This window comes from Artibeus jamaicensis, unplaced genomic scaffold, assembly GCF_021234435.1.
Source record: "Artibeus jamaicensis isolate MK-2021 breed Jamaican fruit bat unplaced genomic scaffold, CSHL_Jam_final contig_785, whole genome shotgun sequence".
Taxonomy (NCBI): Eukaryota; Metazoa; Chordata; class Mammalia; order Chiroptera; family Phyllostomidae; genus Artibeus; species Artibeus jamaicensis.
Window position 1 is genome coordinate 46,463 of NW_026521970.1, and position 20,305 is coordinate 66,767.

General features: G+C 39.9%; 1 protein-coding gene across 3 annotated transcripts in view; it reads right to left on the minus strand.

Moving 5' to 3' along the window:
* LOC119038977 (cAMP-responsive element modulator) overlaps positions 1-18,650 on the minus strand; it is a 61,761-nt gene extending 43,111 nt beyond the window's left edge. For all 3 annotated transcript variants that reach the window (XM_037131601.2, XM_037131599.2, XM_037131600.2), the window contains exons 1-3: positions 18,576-18,650; positions 12,733-12,830; positions 12,444-12,583 (exon numbers count right to left, since the gene is read on the minus strand). In XM_037131601.2, coding sequence (XP_036987496.2) covers positions 12,444-12,583; positions 12,733-12,830; positions 18,576-18,650 — 313 coding nt within the window. The remainder of the gene's footprint in view (positions 1-12,443; positions 12,584-12,732; positions 12,831-18,575) is intronic.
* Positions 18,651-20,305: the final 1,655 nt, after the last annotated feature.

The following is a 20,305-nucleotide window of genomic DNA, read 5'->3' on the forward strand; positions in this document are numbered from 1 at the left end:
CCTAGAAGCAGCAAGAGAAAAGGGGACAGTCACCTACGAAGGAGTTCCCATCAGACTGTCAGCTGATTTCTCAGAAGAGACCTTATAGGCAAGAAGGGGCTGGAAAGAAGTATTCCAAGTCATGAAATCCAAAGACCTACATCCAAGATTGCTCTATCCAGCAAAGCTTTCATTTAGAATGGAAGGACAGATAAAGTGCTTCTCAGATAAGATCAAATCCAAGGAGTTCATCATCACCAAGCCCTTATTATATGAAATGTTAAAGGGACTTATCTAAGAAAAAGAAGATAAAAAAGATGAACAGTGAAAGGACAGCAAACTCACAGCTGTTAACAACCACACCTAAAACAAAAGCAAACTAAGAGGACAGCTAGACCAGGAGTGAACTATAGAAATGAAGATCACATGGAGGGTTAGCAAAAGGGGAGTGGGAGGAGAAGGAGGCAGAAGGTACAGAAAAAAAGTAGCACAGACAGTAGGTAGAAAATAGATGGGGGAGAGGGCAAGAATAGTAGGGGAAATATAGAATCTAAAGAACTTGAGACACATGGTCATAAACTAAAGGGGGGAATGGGGGGGAGGGGGTGTGCAGGGTGGAGGGGAATGAAGGGGAGAAAATAGAACAACTGTAATGGCATAATCAATAAAATATATTTTTAAAAAAAGCTTTGCTGGATAGAGCAATCTTGGATGTAGGTTTTTGGATTTCATGACTTGGAATACTTCTTTCCAGCTCCTTCTTGCCTGTAAGGTCTCTTCGGGGAAGTCAGCTGATAGTCTGATGAGAACTCCTTTGTAGATGACTGTGCTCTTATCCCTTGCTGCTTCTAGGATTCTCTCCTTCATTTTAATCTTGGCTAATATAATGACGATGTGCCTTGGTGTGTTCCTCCTTGGGTCCAACTTCTTTGGGACTCTCTGAGCTTCCTGGACTTCCTGGAAGTCTATTTCCTTTGCCAGATTGGGGAAGTTCTCCTTTATTATTTGTTCAAATAAGTTTTCCAGTTGTGGCTGTTCCTCTTCCCCTTCTGGTACCCCTATAATTTGGATGTTGGAATGTTTAAAGATATCCTGGAGATTCCTAAGCCTCTCCTCATTTTTCTGAATTCTTATTTCTTCATTCTTTTCTGTTTGGTCATTTTTTTCTTCCTTCTTGTCCACTCCATTAATTTGAGTCCAAGTTTCCTTCCCATCACTATTGGTTCCCTGTGCATTTCCCTTTATTTCACTTAGTTTAGCCTTCATTTGTTCCTCTAATTTGTGACTAAAATCAACCAGTTCTGTGAGCATCCTGATCACCAGTGTTTTGGACTGTGCATATAATAGGTTGGCTATCTCTTGGTCACTTTACAAGTATTGGCTCTGGGTCTTTGAACTGTTCTTCTTCCTGAGCCATAATGTTTTGGTCTGTTCGCACCTATTACATATGAGGGGCAAAACCTTAGGTGTTCACCAGGGTGGGGCGACCCAGTTGCTGGGTTGTGATACTGTATGTGGGGGTGGGGTCAAAGAGGAGCAATGGTGTTTGTTCTGAGGTCTCTCGGATTTCAGTCCCCTCTGCTGCTTCCCACAAGCAAATTGGGCCCTTCTGGTGCTGGTTCCCAGGTGTGTGGGCTTGTGTACATTCTAGGACCCTGTGGGTCTCTCCAACAAACTCTCTGTGATCCTGAGAGCCTCTCCCAGCACCTTGAACCCCAAAAATTTTTCCCAAAAGTGCTTTTAGGCTTTATTTCCTGGCACTGGGGCCCTGGCTTGCACAGTTTATCTCTGTTCATTTTTTTCACCTGGTTTATCTGCACATGAATTCGTGACCTCAGTCAGCCAGCTGCCTTGCGCCCTCACTGGGTCTGCCCATTGCCACCCTGTGCCTGGCATCTGCCAACCACCACCTGTGCACCTGGGTCAGCCTGGCCACTTTTTTGTGTGCTACCCTTCTCTGCCAGCTGCTGACTCTACCCCTCTTACCGGTCTGGATGAATGGTTCATTGTCGGACTTTCATATAGTTCAATTTTCTGTCTGAGTTGGTGGTGTTTTTGTTACTAAATCTTTGTCTTTAAACTTGGTTGTGAGAGGAGGCACAGTGTTTCCACTTATGCCTCCATTGTGGCCGGAAGTCCTCCTATACTATTCTTAACCTCTCCCTGTCTATTTTCTACCTACCATTTATGCTACTTATTCTCTTTACCTTTTCCCTCTCTCTCCCCCTCCCACTCTCCTGTTGATAACCCTCCATGTGATCTTTATTTCTATGGTTCTATTTCTCTTCTAGTTATTTGCTTTTGTTTCTGTTTTAGGTGTGGTTGTTAATTACTGTGAGTTTGCTATCATTTTTACTGTTCATATTTTTTATCTTCTTTTTCTTAGATAAGTCCCTTTGACATTTCATATAATAAGAGCTCGGAGATGATGAACTCCTTGAACTTGATCTTATTTGGGAAGTGCCTTATATGCCCTCCCACTCTAATGAAAGCTTTGCTGGGTAGAGCAATCTTGGATGTAGGTCCTTGCCTTTCATAACTTCAAATACTTCTTTCCAGCACCTTCTTGCCTGTCATATCTCTTTTGAGAAATTGCTGATAGTCTTATGGGAACTCCTTTGTCGGTAACTGTCTTCTTTTCTCTTGCTGCTTCTAAGTTCTCTCCTTATTTTTAGTCTTGGGTAACTTAATGATGATGTGCCTTGGTGTGTTCCTCCATGGGTCCAATTTCTTTGGGACTCTCTGAGCTTCTCAGAGTTTCTGGGAGTCTATTTCCTTTGCTAGATTGAGGAAGTTTTCCTTCATTATTTTTTCAAATAAGTTTCCAATTTATTGCTCTTCTTCCTCTCCTTCTGGTACCCCTCTAATTCAGATGTTGGAAAGTTTAAAGATATCCTGCAAGTTCCTAAGCTTCTCCTCATTTTTTTTGAATTGTCTCTTCATTTTGTCCTGGTTGAATGTTTCTTTCTTCCTTCTGGTCCAAATTGTTGATTAAAGTTCCAGTTTCCTTCCCATCACTATTGGTTCCCTGTACATTTTCCTTTATTTCCCTTAGCATAGCCTTCATTTTTTAAATCTAATTTGCAACCAAATTCAACCAGTTCTGTGAGCATTCTGATTACCAGTGTTTTGAACTGTGCATCTGATAGGTTGACTATCTCTTCATTGCTCTGTTGTATTTTTTGTGGAGCTTTTATCTGTTCTTTGGGGCCTTTTTGTTTGTTTGTTTTTGGCCTTGGCCTGCCTGCTAGGTGTAAGGGGCGAAGCCTTAGGTGTTCACCATGGCAGAGCAACCCACATGGCTGCTTTGTGAAACTGTGTGTGGGGGAGGGGTCCGAGAGGGAACAATGGTGCTTGCTCCACTCCTGGCTGAATTTCGGTCACTTCCCTGGCTACCCACAAGCAAAGTGGGCCCTTCTGGTGCTGATTCCTGAGTGGGTGGGCTTATGTACATTCTAAGACCCTTTGGGTCTCTCCATTGAACTCTCCTGTGAAGCTTGGAGTTTCTCCCACTTCCACAACCACAGGTATTTTCAATCAGTGGTTTGAGGCTTTATTTCTTCACATGGATACTCTGGGTTGAGAGGTTTGTCTGGCTCTCCAGGTGTTCCTCCTGGCTTATCTGCACATGAATATGGGACCGCCCACTCCACCAGCCACCACCTCACCACGTCCACCAGCCACCTAGCTGAGAGTCCTCTCTGTCTGGCTGCCCATCTCTACCCCTCCTAACGATCTGGATGGATGTTTTTTAACTCCTTGATGGTTGGACTTCCATACAGTTAAGTTTTCTGTCAGTTCTTGTTGGTTTTTGTTTTTAAATCGCTGTTGTCCTTCTTTTGGTTGTGCAAGGAGGCACAGTGTGTCTACCTATGCCTCCATCTTGGCCCAAAGTCCAACACTTAAAAATATCTTATGATCAAAATTATTTGAAATACATAGAGCCCATGGAACCTCCCTCCTCCCTGGCATCCATCCAACTAAATTATTTAAGAGGAAGAATTGGAGATACAGAGAGGAAGTCTTGATTCTTTATTCTTTCAGATATTTTTAGATATGTACAAACAGCATTCTTCTAACATTTAAGAAATGGTCAGTGAAATTTCATTGAGCATCATAAATACAATGAATATATTACTTCACTCAGCTAAATACTTTTCTAATTTATCATTAAAAGAAAATAGAGCCCTGGCTGGTGTAGCCCAGTGGATTGAGTACGGGCCTGTGAACCACATGATCACAGTTCAATTCCCAGTCAGGGCACATGCCTGGGTTGCAGACCAGTTCCCAGAAGGGGGCCCATGAGAGGCAGCCATACACTGATATTTCTCTCCTTCTCTCCTTCACTTCACCTCTAAAGATAAATAAATAAAATCTTAAAAAAAAAAAAAGAAAATAGAGTTCTGGCCAAGATGGAGATGTAGATAGAAACCCTTCACTTCCTCACACAATCAAAAGGAGGACAACAACCAATCGAAAACCAAAAACCAATAAACAACCAAAAGTGCCAGAAAATCAAAGTGCATGGAACTCCAACAACCAAAGAATTAAAGAAACAGTCAGCCAGAACAACCAGACTGGTAAGGCAACGGACAGAGAGAACCCCAGGTGGGGTGGTGGACCACATGGGTGGGACTGACTGAACAGGAAACTGAGACTCAGAGCTGACTGTGGACTACCTTGGTTCCCATGGTGTGAGAAACTCTGAGTCTCACACAAGAGTTCCTTGGAAAGGGGGGCGAGAGCTGAGGAGATGAGTTGCATTGTTCCCTCTCTGGCCCCTCCCCCACAGTCAGCGCCTCAGTGCAGCAAGGATGTTTGCTCTGCATGGGTATATATGGAAGACTCTGCCCCCTTACAACTTATCATGGGCCCCAAGCAAAGAAATAGGGCCAAAATGAAAAAACAGAGTAAAGCTTCAGAAAGAGAGCTAAGAGAAGATAACCAGCCTATCTGATGGATAATTTAAAGCCCTGGTAATCAAAATGTTCAAAGAACTGATTGAGCTTGGTTGGAAAATGAAAGATACCCAAAATGAAATAAAGCAAAATATTCAGGGAACCAACAGTGACAGGAAGGAAACCAGGACTCAAAACAACAATTTGGAACAAAGGGAAGAAATAAACATCCAGTGGGAACAGAATGAAGAAACAAGAATCCAAGAAGGTGAAGACAGGCTTAGGAACCTCTGGGACAACTTGAAATATTCCAATACCCAAATTATAGGTGTGCCAGAAGGAGAAGAACAACAGCAAGAAATTGAAAACTTATTTGAACAAATAATGAAGGAAAACTTCCCCAATCTAGTGAAGAAAATAGACTTTTAGGAAGCCCAGAGAGTCCCAAAGTTGGATCCAAGAAGGAACACACCAAGGTACATCATCATTAAGTTATCCAAGATTAAAGACAAAGAGAGAATCTTAAAAGCAGCAAGGGGAAAGGAAAGAGTTACCTACAAAAGAGTTCCCATAAATCTATCAGATGATTTCTCGAAACCTTACAGGCAAGAAGGAGCTGGAAAGAAGTATTCCAAATCATGAAAGGAAAGGACTTGGTTCATTTGGAATGGAAGGGCAGATAAAGTGCTTCTCAGATAAGGTCAAGTTAAAGGAGTTCATCAGCACCAACCCATTATTATATGAAATGTTAAAGGGACTTATCTAAGAAGTGGAAGAACAAAGTATGAACAGTAAAAGGACAACAAGCTCACAACTATTAACAAATGAACCTAAAAAAAATAAAAGAAAGAAAAACAACAAAAACAAAAACTAAGTAAACTAGAACTGGAACAGAGTCAGAGAAATGGATATCACATGGAAGGTTTCTGGTGGGGAGGAGGAGGGAATAGGGGATAAAGGTACAGGGAAGAAGAAGCATAATTGGTAGGCTTTAAATAGACAGGGAGAGGTAAAAAAATGGTATAAAAAACAGAACTCAAAAAACTTATATGTACAACCCATGGACATTAACTAAGGCAGGGGGAATGCTGGAGGGTTGGGGGACATAGGGAGGAGGGGGGATAAAAGGGGAAAATTGGGAAAACTGTAATAGCATAATCAATAAAATATACTTAAAAAAAGAAATCAAAGTCCTTTGTGTATACCAACAATGAAAAATAAGCAACAGAAATCAGGAAAAAAAGTCTCATTTGATATAGTGACAAGAAAAATAAAGCTAACCAAGGAATGAAGTTGTACCTAGAAATAAGGCTAACCAAGGAGGTAAAAGAACTGTACCCAGAAAACTACACAACAATGAAGAAAGAAATTAAGGAAGACACAAAACAAATGGAAGCAGGTACCATGTTCATGGAGTGGAAGAATTAACATCAAAATGTCCATACTACCCAAAGTAATTTATAGATTCAACACAATCCTCATTAAAGTACCAATGGCACATTTCATAGATAAAGAACAAACATTTCAAAAATTTATATGGAAACATAAATGACCCCAAATAGCCACAGTAATTTTGAAAAGGTAGAAAATAGGAGGGATCACAATGCCTGATATCAAAGGCCACTGTAGTCAAAACAGTCTGGTAACAGCATAAAAAAAATAGGACAATGGAACAGAATAGGGAGCCCAGAAATAAACCCAAGTGTCTGTGGTCGGTTAATATTTGACAAGGGGTCAGAAACATAAAATAGAGTAAAAATAGCCTCTTCAACAAATGGGGTTGGGAGATCTGGATGAGAACATGCAAAAAATTGAAACTCAATCACCAACTTACACCATACACAAAAATAAATTCAAGGTGCATAAAAGACTTAAAGATAAATCGTGACAAAACAAAAGTTCTAGAGGAGAATATAGACCCAAAAATCTCAGATATTCCATGCAGCAATATTTTCACTGATATGTACCTTGGAGCAAGGAACATAAAAGAAAGAATAAACACATAAGATCCCGTCAAAATAAAAAGCTCCTACACAGCTAAAGAAAATATCAACAAAATTAAAAGGGAACCAACTTTATATAAAGAACTCACACAATTCCACTCCAGGAAGACAAACAACCCAATCAAAAAATGGGCAAAGGACTTTTCCAAGGAGCACATAAAAAGGGCCCAGAGACATATGAAAAAATGCTGAGCATCACTAGCCATCAGAGAGATGCAAATGAAGACCAAAATGAGATACCACTTCACACCAGTGAGAATGGCCATCATAAACAAATCAACAAACAAGTGTTGGAGAGGGTGTGGAGAAAATGCAACCCTAGTACATATTTGGTGGGAATGTAGACTGATGCAGCCCCTGTGGAATACAGTATGGAATTTCCCCAGAAAACTAAAAATGGAACTGCCTTTTGACCCAGCAATTCCACTGCTGGGATTATGCCCTAAGGACCCTGAAACACCAATTCAAAAGAACTAATGCAACCCAACGTTCATGGTAGCACAATAATCCCCATCCATATCACCTTGTACAGAAAAGATCACTGCTTTTACCAATTCCTAAGTGGCATTAGGATATGCCAGGTGATTTTCAAGATGACAGCATCTTGGATAGTTAGTTCCCCAAACTTTAAGATGTCTGAGCATTATTTGTTCCATCAGTAATTCCCAACCTTTTCCATCACAGCATGAACAGGATATGATAATATATGTACAGCTGACCAGCCAGGAGGTTCCAGCAGGTCCACATAAGCCCTGCACAGACACTCTGGGGCCAAGAGCAGGAGGAGCTCAGCACTCCTGTGACCAGTGTGCTGCTCTGCCAAACTCACAGCTGGCAAACTCTGATTTTCAGTTCTACAACTTCTACCATGTGTTCCCAGTGAGCCAGACACAAAGGCATACAAATCAGTGATGTAACAAAAGTAAAAAGACAGTGATAACCCCAGGGTACAATTCTTATAGACAGTGGGGAGTTTTCCTTTCCTAACATGGACTTTCGGGTATGTTCACTCACCATCCTGCAGAGGTCGTGGACAAACTATAGGCCAGTTATGCCAAGTACTATGGTAGAGGCTACCCAAGAAATTGAATTACCAAAGGAGAGTGTTTGATGTTGCAAATCCACCACCAGTGTAAGAAAACCCCTAAAAAACAAATGACTCTCAGGCCAAGATGGTGACTGGCAAACCCTGGGCGTGGGGTGGCAACAGGCAGACCCAGCAAGGCGGCAATTGAGAAGCAGGGCCACATTTGCACACAGATAACTGGGGAGCAAGACAGATGGCGCAACCCAGGGTCCTAGCGCTGGGAAATAAAGCCTCAAAACACCAATTGAAAACACTTGTGGGGGCTGAGGTGCAGGGAGAGACTCCAACCCTCACAGGAAAGTTCCTTGGAGGGTCCTAGAATGCACACAAGCCCACCCACACAGGAATCAGTACCAGAAAGGCTTGGTTTGCTTAGGGGAAGTAGCGGAAGAAACTGAGGTGCAACAGAGAGGGGAGCAAAGTGACATTTTTTTCCTTTCTCGGACCCCGCCCCCACATACAGCATCACAACCCAGCAACTGGGTCACCCGGCCCTGGTGAACACCTAAGGCTCCACCCCTCATACATAACAGGTGTGAACAGATCAAAACATTATGGCTCAAGCAGAAAAACAGCTCAAAGCCCCAGAGCCAATACTTCTAAGTGACCAAGAGATAGCCAACCTATTAGATGCACAGTTCAAAACACTGGTGATTAGGATACTCACAGAATTGGTTGATTTTAGTCAAAAATCAGAGGAACAAATGAAGGCTAAACTAAGTGAAATAAAGGGAAATGCACATGAAACCAATAGTGATGGGAAGGAAACTGGGACTCAAATTAATGGAGTGGGCAAGAAGGAAGAAAAAAATGACCAAACAAAAAAGAATGAAAAAACAAGAATTCAAAAAAAAAATGAGGAGTGGCTTAGGAACCTCCAGGACATCTTTAAACATTCCAACATCCAAATTATAGGGGTACCAGAAGGGGAAGAGGAACAGCCATGAGTGGAAAACTTATTTGAACAAATAATAAAGGAAAACTTCCCCAATCTGGCAAAGGAAATAGACTTCCAGGAAATTCAGGAAGTTCAAAGAGTCCCAAAGAAGTTAGACCCAAGGAGGAACACACCAAGGCACATTATAATTACATTAGCCAAGATTAAAATGAGACTTCCACCAAGATGGAGGCATAGGTGGATGTGCCGTGCCTTCTCACACAACCAAGATTAGAGACAACTAAATATTAGCAACAGAAAACACAGCCAGAACACGGAAAACTGAACTTTTCGGAAGTCCGTTAACAACAAATTCTTCAGCCTGACCGGTAAGGGGCGAAACCAGCGGCTGGCGGAGCAGGGTTGCACAGGAGGACTCGGCCAGACACACTCAGGCCGGCGGAATCCAGGTGCAGGGTCAGACCTAGTGAGCGACCCAGCGAGCAACCAGGCGAGCGACCGCGGGGGAGACAGCCGGGCCCGGGGCTGCGTGTTGACTGAGGTCGCGCATTTGTGCGAGGGTGGACAGGCGAGGGAGTGGGCGGTTGGACCGGGCCGGCAGGTCCCCATGGCAAGCGGCAGTGGAGGGCGCCGCCATTTCCCTGCTCTGACCCCACCTCCACATACAGCGTCATAACCCAGCGACTCTGAGTGGCCCGGCCCAGGTGAACCACCTAAGGCACTGCTCCTCCGCACCCAGCTGTGAGAAGCGGCAGAGGGGGTCGCCATTTCCCCGCTCTGGCCACGCCCCCACATACAGCGTCACAACCAAGCGACCTGGGAATCCAAGGCGCCGCTTCTCACACTTAAAGGGCCCGAACAGACCAAGAATGGCGCAGGAGGATCTCAGAGCCCCAGAGCCAATAAATCTAAGTGATTTGCTGTGAGCAAAACTCACAGACGCACAGTTTAAAACATTGGTGATCAGGATCCTCACAGAACTGGTTGATTATACGGACAAATTAGACAAATATATGAAGGCGAAACTAATTGAAATGAATGGAATTGCACAGGACACCAATAGCAATGAAAAGGAAACTGGGACTCAAATCAATGGAGTGGACCAGAAGAAAGCAAATAATGGCCAAACAGAAAAGAGTCAAGAAGCAAGAATTCAAAGAAATGAGGAGAGTCTTAGGAACCTCCAGGACATCTTTAAACGCTCCAACATCCGAATTATAGGGGTACCAGAAGGGGGGAAAGGCACAGCCACCAGTGGAAAACGCATTTGAACAAATAATAAAGGAGAATTTCCCCAATCTGGCAAAGGGAAATAGACTTCCAGGAAATCCAGGAAGCTCAGAGAGTCCCAAAGAAGTTGGACCCAAGAAGGAACACACCAAGGCACATCGTAATTACATTAGCCAAGATTAAAATGAAGGAGAGAATCCTAGAAGCAGCGAGAGCTAAGGGGACAATCACCTACAAAGGAGTCCCCATCAGACTGTCAGCGGATTTCTCAAAAGAGACCTTACAGGCAAGAAGGGGCTGGAAAGAGGTATTCCAAGTCATGAAATCTAAAGACCTACAAACAAGACTGCTCTATCCAGCAAAGCTTTCATTTAAAATGGAAGGACAGATAAGGTGCTTCTCAGGTAAGATCAAATTCAAGGAGTTCATCATCACCAAGCCCTTATTATATGAAATGTTAAAGGGACTTATCTAAGAAAAAGAAGTTAAAGAAACATGAACAGTGAAAGGACAACAAACTCACAGTTATTAACAACCACACCTAAAACGAAAGCAAACTAAAAGGACAGCTAGATCAGGAGTGGAAACATAGAAATGAAGATCTCAAGGAGGGTTAGCAACAGGGGAGTGGGAGGAGAAGAAGGGGGGAGAAGGTACAGAAAATAAGTAGCATAGACAGTAAATAGAAAATAGATGGGGGGGGCAAGAATAGCATGGGAAATATAGAATCTAAAGGACTTGAGACACATGGTCATAAACTAAAGGGGGGGTGATGGTGGGGATGGGGGGTAGGGTGAAGGGGAATAAAGGGGGAATAGAACAACTGTAACAGCATAATCAATAAAAAAATTTAAAAAAAAGAATTTCATTAAAAAAAAGATTAAAATGAAGGAGAGAATCCTAGAAGCAGCAAGAGATAAGGGGACAGTCACCTACAAAGGAGTTCCCATAAGACTGACAGCTGATTTCTCAAAAGAGATCTTATAGGCAAGAAGGGGCTGGAAAGAAGTATTCTAAGTCATGAAATGCAAGGACCTACATCCAAGATTGCTCTATCCAGCAAAGCTTTCATTTAGAATGGAAGGACAGATAAAGTGCTTCTCAGATGAGGTAAAGTTGAAGGAGTTCATCATCACTAAGCATATATTTTATGAAATGTTAAAGGGACTTATCTAAGAAAAAGAAGATAAAAAACATGTATACTAAAATGACAGCAAACTCACAATTACTAACAACCACACCTAAAATAAAAACAAATGAAGGAAACAACTAGAACAGGAACAGAATCACAGAAATGGAGATCACATGGAGGGTTATCAGCAGGAGGTGGGAGGGGGAGAATGGGATAGGTACAGGGAGTAGGAAGCATAATTGGTAGGCACAAAATAGGGTAAGGACAGGGACCAGAGGGGAGAGAATTTTCAGGGGAAAAGGGGAAGGATTCACAGGAACAAGTATAAAGGACACATGGACAAAAACTAAGGCAGGGTGGGGGGAAATGGGAGGGAGGTGGGGAGCACTGGAGGGGGTGGGCTGGGATGGGAGTAAAAGACAGAAAACTTTACTTGTACAATTATTAAATTTTAAAAATGGACAAAAAAGAAAAGCATAAGAAATGGAGAAGCCAAAGAACTTACATGTAGGACACATGAACTAAGGAGTGGAGGGAATGGTGGAGGGAGGGGGGTGCAGGGCAGAAGGAAATAAAGAGGAGAAAAATTGGATAACTGTAATAGCATAAGCAATAAAATATACTTAAAATATACAGAAAAATAAAATTTTAAATACAATAATCTAATTATTATAGTTTTAAAACAATCATTTTTACCTTCTAACCTAGGAAAAACTGAAGTACAAATCATCGCAGTAGAGAATAGTGACAACAGGATTACATTTAAAACATAATTTAGAGAACATATATGCCTCTTTTAATTTAGTAAATAGAAAATGTAATTGTTAGTAGTAAAAGCCAGTAAGAATGAAATACAGATATTTATATCTTATATTTGCATGCATCATAAAGGCAACAAAATAGTAAGTTTTAAACTTTTACTAAACAGGAATATAAACATATAAATAAGAAAAAACACTCTATTTTTTAAAAAAACACTCTATTTTTAAACTCAAAATTTTCTTCTATATTCAGTAAAAAATTTTCACCTTTGAAAAGTATATGAGAGCTGTCCATTAAAATCTCTTACTTCTTTAACACGTACTTTTCACTCTGATATACAGATTAGGTATTATGATTTAAAATGAAACAGTTTAATGGAAAAACCGAGTTGCTTCCATGTAACTAGAGAAGGTTTAAGCTGGCACTCTATGGTATCGAAATGCAGCATACATACTGTATTGTCCCGTGCTAGTCTGGTATATGCTAGCCGGTACTGCCATGGTAGTGATATGAGGTGGCGTTCCTTCTTCCTCTGATTTTTCTTCAATCTTGGGAACACCAGGCACATCAGAGGAAAGTTCATTCAGTATTTTTCTAAAAGAGAATTTAACAATACAAATAATTAAAATATACAAATCAGTTTTAAAACAGAAAAGCTATAGTGGAAGACATGGTTTGATGTATGACTCTCCCTTTTTGAACAACAACAAAAAAAGCATCATTATGGTGGAAACTTAACTTACCCATAGGAGGGTCTCCGTGAGAAGATTTCTCTACGTTTATGAGAATCAATTACACCTTCTGATTCTGCAGACTCATCTGTCTCTGCAATTGTTGCTACCTATAATACAAGAGTTTCTGAAATGCATCATAAACAATATGATTTTCTTGTTTCAAAACAGCGCAACCAAGAGTCTGTGTGTGCAGCAGCACTAAGCCAGGTGCTGGGAAGCACCCAGCAGAAGAACATGCTGAACTCATGGAGCTCACACCTAGCTTAGGAAAGGAAGCACAGAGACAAGCATTTCAGCTGTAGGACAAGTGTGTATGGAAAGGAATAGTACAGAGAATAAATACTACAGAAATGCAAGTAAATACTGGCTGGAATGTCAAGTGAGGCTTCACAGAAAAGGCCTAAATATATGATACATAAAACCTAAGGTCCCAACCCTGAAAGTACTCTAACAAATCCAGCAGGGAGTGAATGAGTGACAGAGGCAGAAAAAAAGCCTCAATTTCATCGCCCTTTTTGCAACACCACAGCTGACGTGAGCTGGGTCTTCAGGTTAGACATTAGATGTGTCCCAGGATGAAAGAACTTGAACAAGCCTGGTTCAAGTTAGGATTTATGTTACAACGAGCTGTTAAGGTTTGATAATGATAGGTCTTGAGGTCTAAATAAAGTATTTCTCCTCAGATCAGAGTTTTAAGCATGATTTCTTTTTTTAAGTCAAGTAATAAAATGATAACATGATTATAAAACAAATTCATAGAACTAAAATAAAAAATCTTTCTTCAACATGACTGCTCTCATTATATACAACCATTATCATTCAAGGCCCAGGACAGTTAGGTGTTTACAAAACTCACTTTACTTAATATTACAATTATGTGGGAATTTGATTTGTGCAAAATCAAAAGAGCTTACTAAACTATGAACAGTGTACCCTGGCCAGTGTGGCTTAGTTGGTTGGAGCATCATCCCATAACCAAAAGGTTGCAGATTCTATCCCCAGTCCGGGCGCACACGATCCCCAGTCAAGGAGGCAACCAATCAATGCTTCTATTTCACATGAATGTGTCTCTCTCTCCCTTCCTCTCCCTTTAAAAGCAATGAAAAGGAAAAAGTCCTCAGGTAAGGAAAAAATATGTCAACAATGTAAGAAAAAATATATGCTTCCCAAGCACATGGATGAGCATACACGTTCACCTGCACACATGACCACACATCTCTGTTCACAGACACCCAACAAAGAAGCATACTAGCCAACAAATAGAATTCATTAGAAAAAATGTTGCAATATCACCCCCAAGCATTTATCACTTTACACCGAGTTTTCACACATATCTCACATAATTCCAACAACCTCCTTGTGTGAGGTAGGCTGTTAATTTTCAGAAAGGCAAAAACTGAAGTTCACACAGAGAGATTAAAGGACTTGTCCATGGTTAAACAGGTAGGAATTTTAAGACAAGACTCACCACCATCTATTTGTACAAAGATACCAATAATTAAATAATAATTTCACAAAATTTTAAAAAACCCTGCTGAATGTAAGACAAAACTTTCTTCTGGTCCCAGCTAGGTTAAATATAAGAAGCACCTGCACCCCAATACAAAGTCAAAATATAAAAAGGAGACTGGAAAGACTTTCTTGTTTTATAATTAGAGTCAGAAACTCTTGGAACCAAGGGTCATCAAGTGGGGGGAGGGAGATAACACTGAAAATTATTAAGACGTGTTGCCTCAAAGATAACCAAGCTTTCACTGCATGTGGGTTTATTACTTCAAATATCATGTTGCAAACCCCATTCTGATTTTGCAATAAATTATACCAAATATGCAGAAAAGAACAAAACTAAATTAGTACGTCTACTTTTTCCTCAAAGGTCTTTTTGTCATCAATTAAGTTCAGATAAATCTAAAATCTAAAAGACAATAACAAACTGACATAAAAAAAAGAGAAGTAAATTCAGTAAACAAGAAAAGTATGCTTCAAGAAATGCTAAGGATATAAACCCAGAGATGGTGAAGGTATAAACTCATCCAGAGATGTGTTTCTTTGATAATAATAAAATGCATCTCTGGATTACAACCATAATACTAACCACATCTGCAAAACAAAGGTTAAATCTGAGAGGGGTACATGATGTATAAACATAGGACCAAGAGACAATTATATTATTATTTTCTATGGATTACACGTATTGAATTAAAAATAAACTTAAATTTCTACCTATTAATGTGAGTATTCATGAAAATCGCGTCAATACTATAAGCTTTATATTATTGTGTTTAACAGACATCTTCTCCAAAGAATCCTCAAATATTTTTTAAGCACCATTGGAGAGCTCTGCTAAATAAATCCAAGTTTGAGCAGAGAACAACCTGAAGAATTATTCATCTGGCAATTACTCATCCTGCAAATTAAAAGCTGACAACAAAATAGCAACCCTTAGTCAAATCTTTGTATCTAGCAGAGCACAATGTGCTTCCCACGTAAAAGGAAATTCCTCCAAATCTCTAATAAAACAACTGGAGCATAAAAGCTACACAAGGAAAAGATGATAATTAGTTTAGAAAAGAAGAAGATTAGGCTCAAGCTCAAGAAAGTCAAAGACAAATCATGCTGGAAGGAAGCTAACCCGAACAGTTTGTGAGTGGTGACTGAATTACTCTCTGGACATGGACAGTCTGGCCTGAAGGTAACTGTACTAGAGTCACAGCTGGGGAGCCCCTTCCGGTGCCTGTTCCAACTACAGAGACCTGCAAAAATAAGCATCACCGAGGATTAAGGCTAGACCTTTCTATTGTTCTTTTTGCTTTTTTAAGAAAAGAAATACCATTGCTATGATGATTGGGCTATTTTTCCTGCTTCCAAGAAATTACAAGCAAGCCAGGGACCTTACCATTAGGATGTGGTCACTGTCCTGGAACAGTCATTCTCTGATGTGATACATAGTAAAGAACCCACGCTGCTCGCTTTTGGTTCCCATGCTTCGGTGGCTAAGAATGTTCCAAGCACAAAGTTCTAAAGCAGTTAAACTACCTCACTACTAACAGTGAAGCCTTAGGCCAGAGTATAAGCTACCCTCTCTCACTTCTTAAAAGAAACTCGAGGCAGAACTTTCAATAAGAGGAATTATTTTTTAATAAATGAAACATTCAACATGATATTATAGAATTACTCCAGACACAAACTAATGCCTTGTCTCTATACTGATGAAAATTGCAGTTATTCTTATGTCTCCATAATCACAAAAAGGGCTGACACTTCATTATACACCATCAGAAAAGCGTATTCACTAAAACCAACACCAGTTTCATCAGAAAACTGAGCCTGATATCAGTTTTCTGCTTCAGAAGCAGATATGGGGAAGCTGCCACGCTCAAAATGGCAGATGTAGGTTTTCCAAAATTCAAAACTTCTGCTTAAAATCTGGAATTTCATCTTTGTCAATAAAAACTGTCAGTTGTTTTCTTTGAAGTGACATTCATTTGATGAAATGTTTTATCAAATAAGTTTGAATAGCCACAGTTTGGTTATTAGTCATTCTTTGAGAGAAATGATGTCCTGTGGAAAAACCTCACTAGGTCCTCTTGCCACTCAAACAATAACTCAACTATTAGGTTTTTCCCCCCAAGAATGCCATCAGTATTCATTTACCCTTACAGTGAATGTCCTAATTTCATAACTCAGAAAATATTAAAACAACATGTACTTAAGGATTAAGATTTAACACAATTGATAATATGTACTGCTTCATCAAGAATATTCCTGAATGAAATTGTCTTTTTTTCATTGTAAGTGAATGGCACTGAAGAAAACAATGATGACTATCCAGTTTGGTGCCACTGATTTGATTCCTCCTAAGGTACCAACAGCTTACCCCCCATTGTTTTTGAACTGTTAATGCAAATGACAATACAGAGAAAAAGGAAAATAGATCTTAGCATATTATGAAAGTAGTTTTATCCTCCTAAACCTCCACAAAGAAGCCTCAGACTCCCCAGGGTTTTTGTGCACACACTTTAAAAACTGCTGCTCTCTCCTCATGGGGGCTCCAGGCCTTGGCTTCAAGAGCAGAATGTGATTTCGGCTCCACAGACAAACCACCACCTCCAATAACCCTGGAGGGCTCATATGTCAGAGACTGGGCAAAATATTATATAAATTATACCCAAGAGTACCAAGCATTCTTACAGACTAGGCCAGTGGATTGAGACAGCAGATACTGCCCACATTCACTTTCTGTGGGCAAGTGGCCCAGCTTCAAAGACATTACATATTTTGAAGGACTGAAGAACAACTCAACAAACAGTCATGGGTTTTGATAAGTATAAGTCATGCTTTAAGTTGTTTTAAATGCTCTTTCAAGCATAACTTTCAGGATTTTAATTTATTAAACAATTGCTCTATCCAAATGGCTTAGCATCGAGATATCTGCTGTAGAAAAGGAGCTGTACCCACTAATATAGAACTATATTCCTAGAATTCTGGGGATGAGCTACATGATGAAAGTTCCCTGTGTCCAAACTCTGGGCATGCAAAAGCTCATGAAACAACACGGACACTAAACTACTAAAATAAAGGCTAAGTACTAGCACATGTGACATACCCTAGAGTCAGAATTCAGATGTATCCTTAAAAAACAAAAACAAAATAAAAGACAAAAACCCTTAGATCTACAGAGCCTGACAGACCTTCTATATTCTTACTGCCAAAGTGACTGCCATTAAGTGGCTAGCATTAAGCTGTTAATAATTATGTCAGTAGAGTTAACAGGCTAAATCCACCATTACTCATAAGAAAAAAAAATTCACTTGACTCCCTACCTTTAACATCTTAGCATTATTTTATTATTATACTAATCACACGGGCCACAACTGAATCTATGCACCCTTGAAGCACGCTACATTGAAGGCATGGAAGAAACACAGGCAATGACTGAAGATGCACGATGGCTACAATGGCAAAACGGGCAAATTTTAAAGAAGCGTCTTTATGTTTGGAGTAAGGCAGTAGACTCAGTTTTAGGTAGGGCTAGGCTGAAAGCAATGGTAGGGCAGCAAGGTGAAATGTTTAACAGGCAAGGAAAATTATGGGACTCATGCGTGGGTTAAAGCTCAGATGGGAAATAAATATCTGAGAAAATATTGACAAAGCATAATCTATAGAGTATTTTAGTTATTTTACTCACAATGTACAAACAGAATTCTAAAATAGCTTTGGAAAGAGATGAGAACTAATTCTTTCCTAAAAGACACCACTGTTACAGAGACAAAATTCAGTGCACTTGAACTAAAATGTGCATACTGAAGGTAGAAATAGAAAATGTCTTATAAACATCAAATATTCACTCCAAGAGTGAATATTTGAATATTAAAGTACTTTCTAATAAGCAAAAGTCTCAGAAAGACCAAGGAGACGCCATGTGGACTGGCCTAGACAGTGAGAATACAGCAGTGAGTAAGGAGAAGTCTCTGCTCTCCTACACCAGGAGGGAACAGAAAACAGATGAAGAAACAAATACATAATTGGGGGTGGTGCTAAATTCTCAAAAGAAAAATAAAGCAAGGTAAATAATCAGAGAATGACAAAGAAATGTGGAAGAAGGTTCTTTAGGATACACCCGATGTGAAAGCTTCTTATCAGAGGGAACATGTGCACAAAAAGCCTAAATGGAGACAGGGAAAAAGCCATAGGAAGATCTATGAGTATATTCACCACATTCCAACAATCAGGGAGATACCTGCTCAAAAACAAATATCATCAAATGGATGTATTTTGTATTTCATAATTTATACCTCTTTTTAGGAAGTTCTAAAAGTATGTAGAATGAACTCATAGTACACATAATTTACCTTTTTGTCCAGCTCCCCTGAATAATCCTCTTCTATGGGATGCCTGAAACATAGATTGTGCTGATGCCACCACATCCACCAAAAACCCCAATATCGACGGTAGCTGATCCGTAAGTTAAGATGTTGCAACTGACAGCCTTACTTGTCTTTGCAATTTGAAAATAAATCCTAATAATGACATTTATAACTAGGAAAACATCATAATGTGTAACACAGCATTTGATTAACACCTAGCAGAATAGCCTTAGTCGGAAGCCAGGTTCCTTGCTGTGGGGTTTATGATGTCACAGTATATATGCAAATGTCACATGTACTGGGCTGCACTCCAGTCAGTTAATAAAGAATGAAAATTTGTGAATTCACAATATAAACAGACTTTGCTATCAACTCTGCTGCCTGAGAAATCACACCTAGATACTATAAGCTGTTTTAATTTCAAAGACTACAGTGAAAATCCATTAACACTCTGGATAATAAGGTGGACACCTATCTTGACTTCTGTGTGTTAACACAGGATTCTCAAAGAAGTCTGTCTCTCCTATGAAAAAACAATGCTTAAAGAATATTTCAAACATTTTAAGGTTGAAAACAGAAAAATACTATTATAAATATGAACACTTAAAGAAAGATGCAAAATATTTTACCATAAAGTCCTATTCAATTATGCTAAATGAAGATAAACACAAAATTTTAAAATGTAGTATCTTTAATGGCTTTCTTTCCCAATGAGGTTTTTTTTTTAACATTGTGGCTAACAAATTTCAAAATCAATGCAGTTAAATTTTACTTAATTTTATTTTTTAAGATTTTATTTATTTTTAGAGAGGGGAAGGGAGGGAGAGAGAAGGAGAGAAACATCAGTGCGTGGTTGCCCCTGACACACCCCCTACTGGGGACCTGGCCCGCAACCCAGGCATGTGCCCTAACTGGGAATTGAACCAGCGACCTTTTGGTTCACAAGCTGGTGCTCAGTCCACTGAGGCACACCAGCCATGGTGAATTTCACTTAATTTTACCTTGAGAATAGCAACTGAAAGTATTTCTTGAAAACAAAGCCATATATGAGTGATATTTTTTAAACTGCTCTCAAAATTCTAAAGAGAACTACATGGGATGTTGTTACCCCACACCCACTTTGCGTGTGTACAGCACAAATAAGTATGACCTGAAATCCATGTTAAATTAAAGTAGGGGGAAATAGATTGCTGTTTCTGGTATTGTAAATATAAAAAGCTAAATATTATGTCTCTTTTAAAAAATTACTCTCTTGAAAGCAAAGCAAGTACCAGAATCAAGTCATTCCTAACAACAGAGTCCCTTTTCCCTGTTTCCTTTATACTTGTTCCTCCAAATCCCTCCCCTTTTTTTCCCCCTTAAATTCCCTCCCCTTTCCCCTCCGGTTGCTGTCCCCTTGTTCTCTATTTCAGTGTCTTTGTTTTTTTTTTTTTCTGCTTGCTTGTTTGTTTTGTTGTTTAGCTTCCTGTTAAAGGTGAGATCATATGGTATTTGTCTTTCAACACCTGGCTTATTTCACTCAGCATAATGCTTTCCAGTTCCATCCATGTTGTTGCAAAGGGACAATAACTAAGGGGGGTGGAAATGGGAGGGAGATGAGGAGCACGGGGCGGGGTGGGCTGGGCTGGGAGAAATAGAAAACTGTACTTGAAAAATAATTAAATAAAATTTAAAAAAATAGAGTCCCTTTTGATAATACTTCCAATAAACAGGTT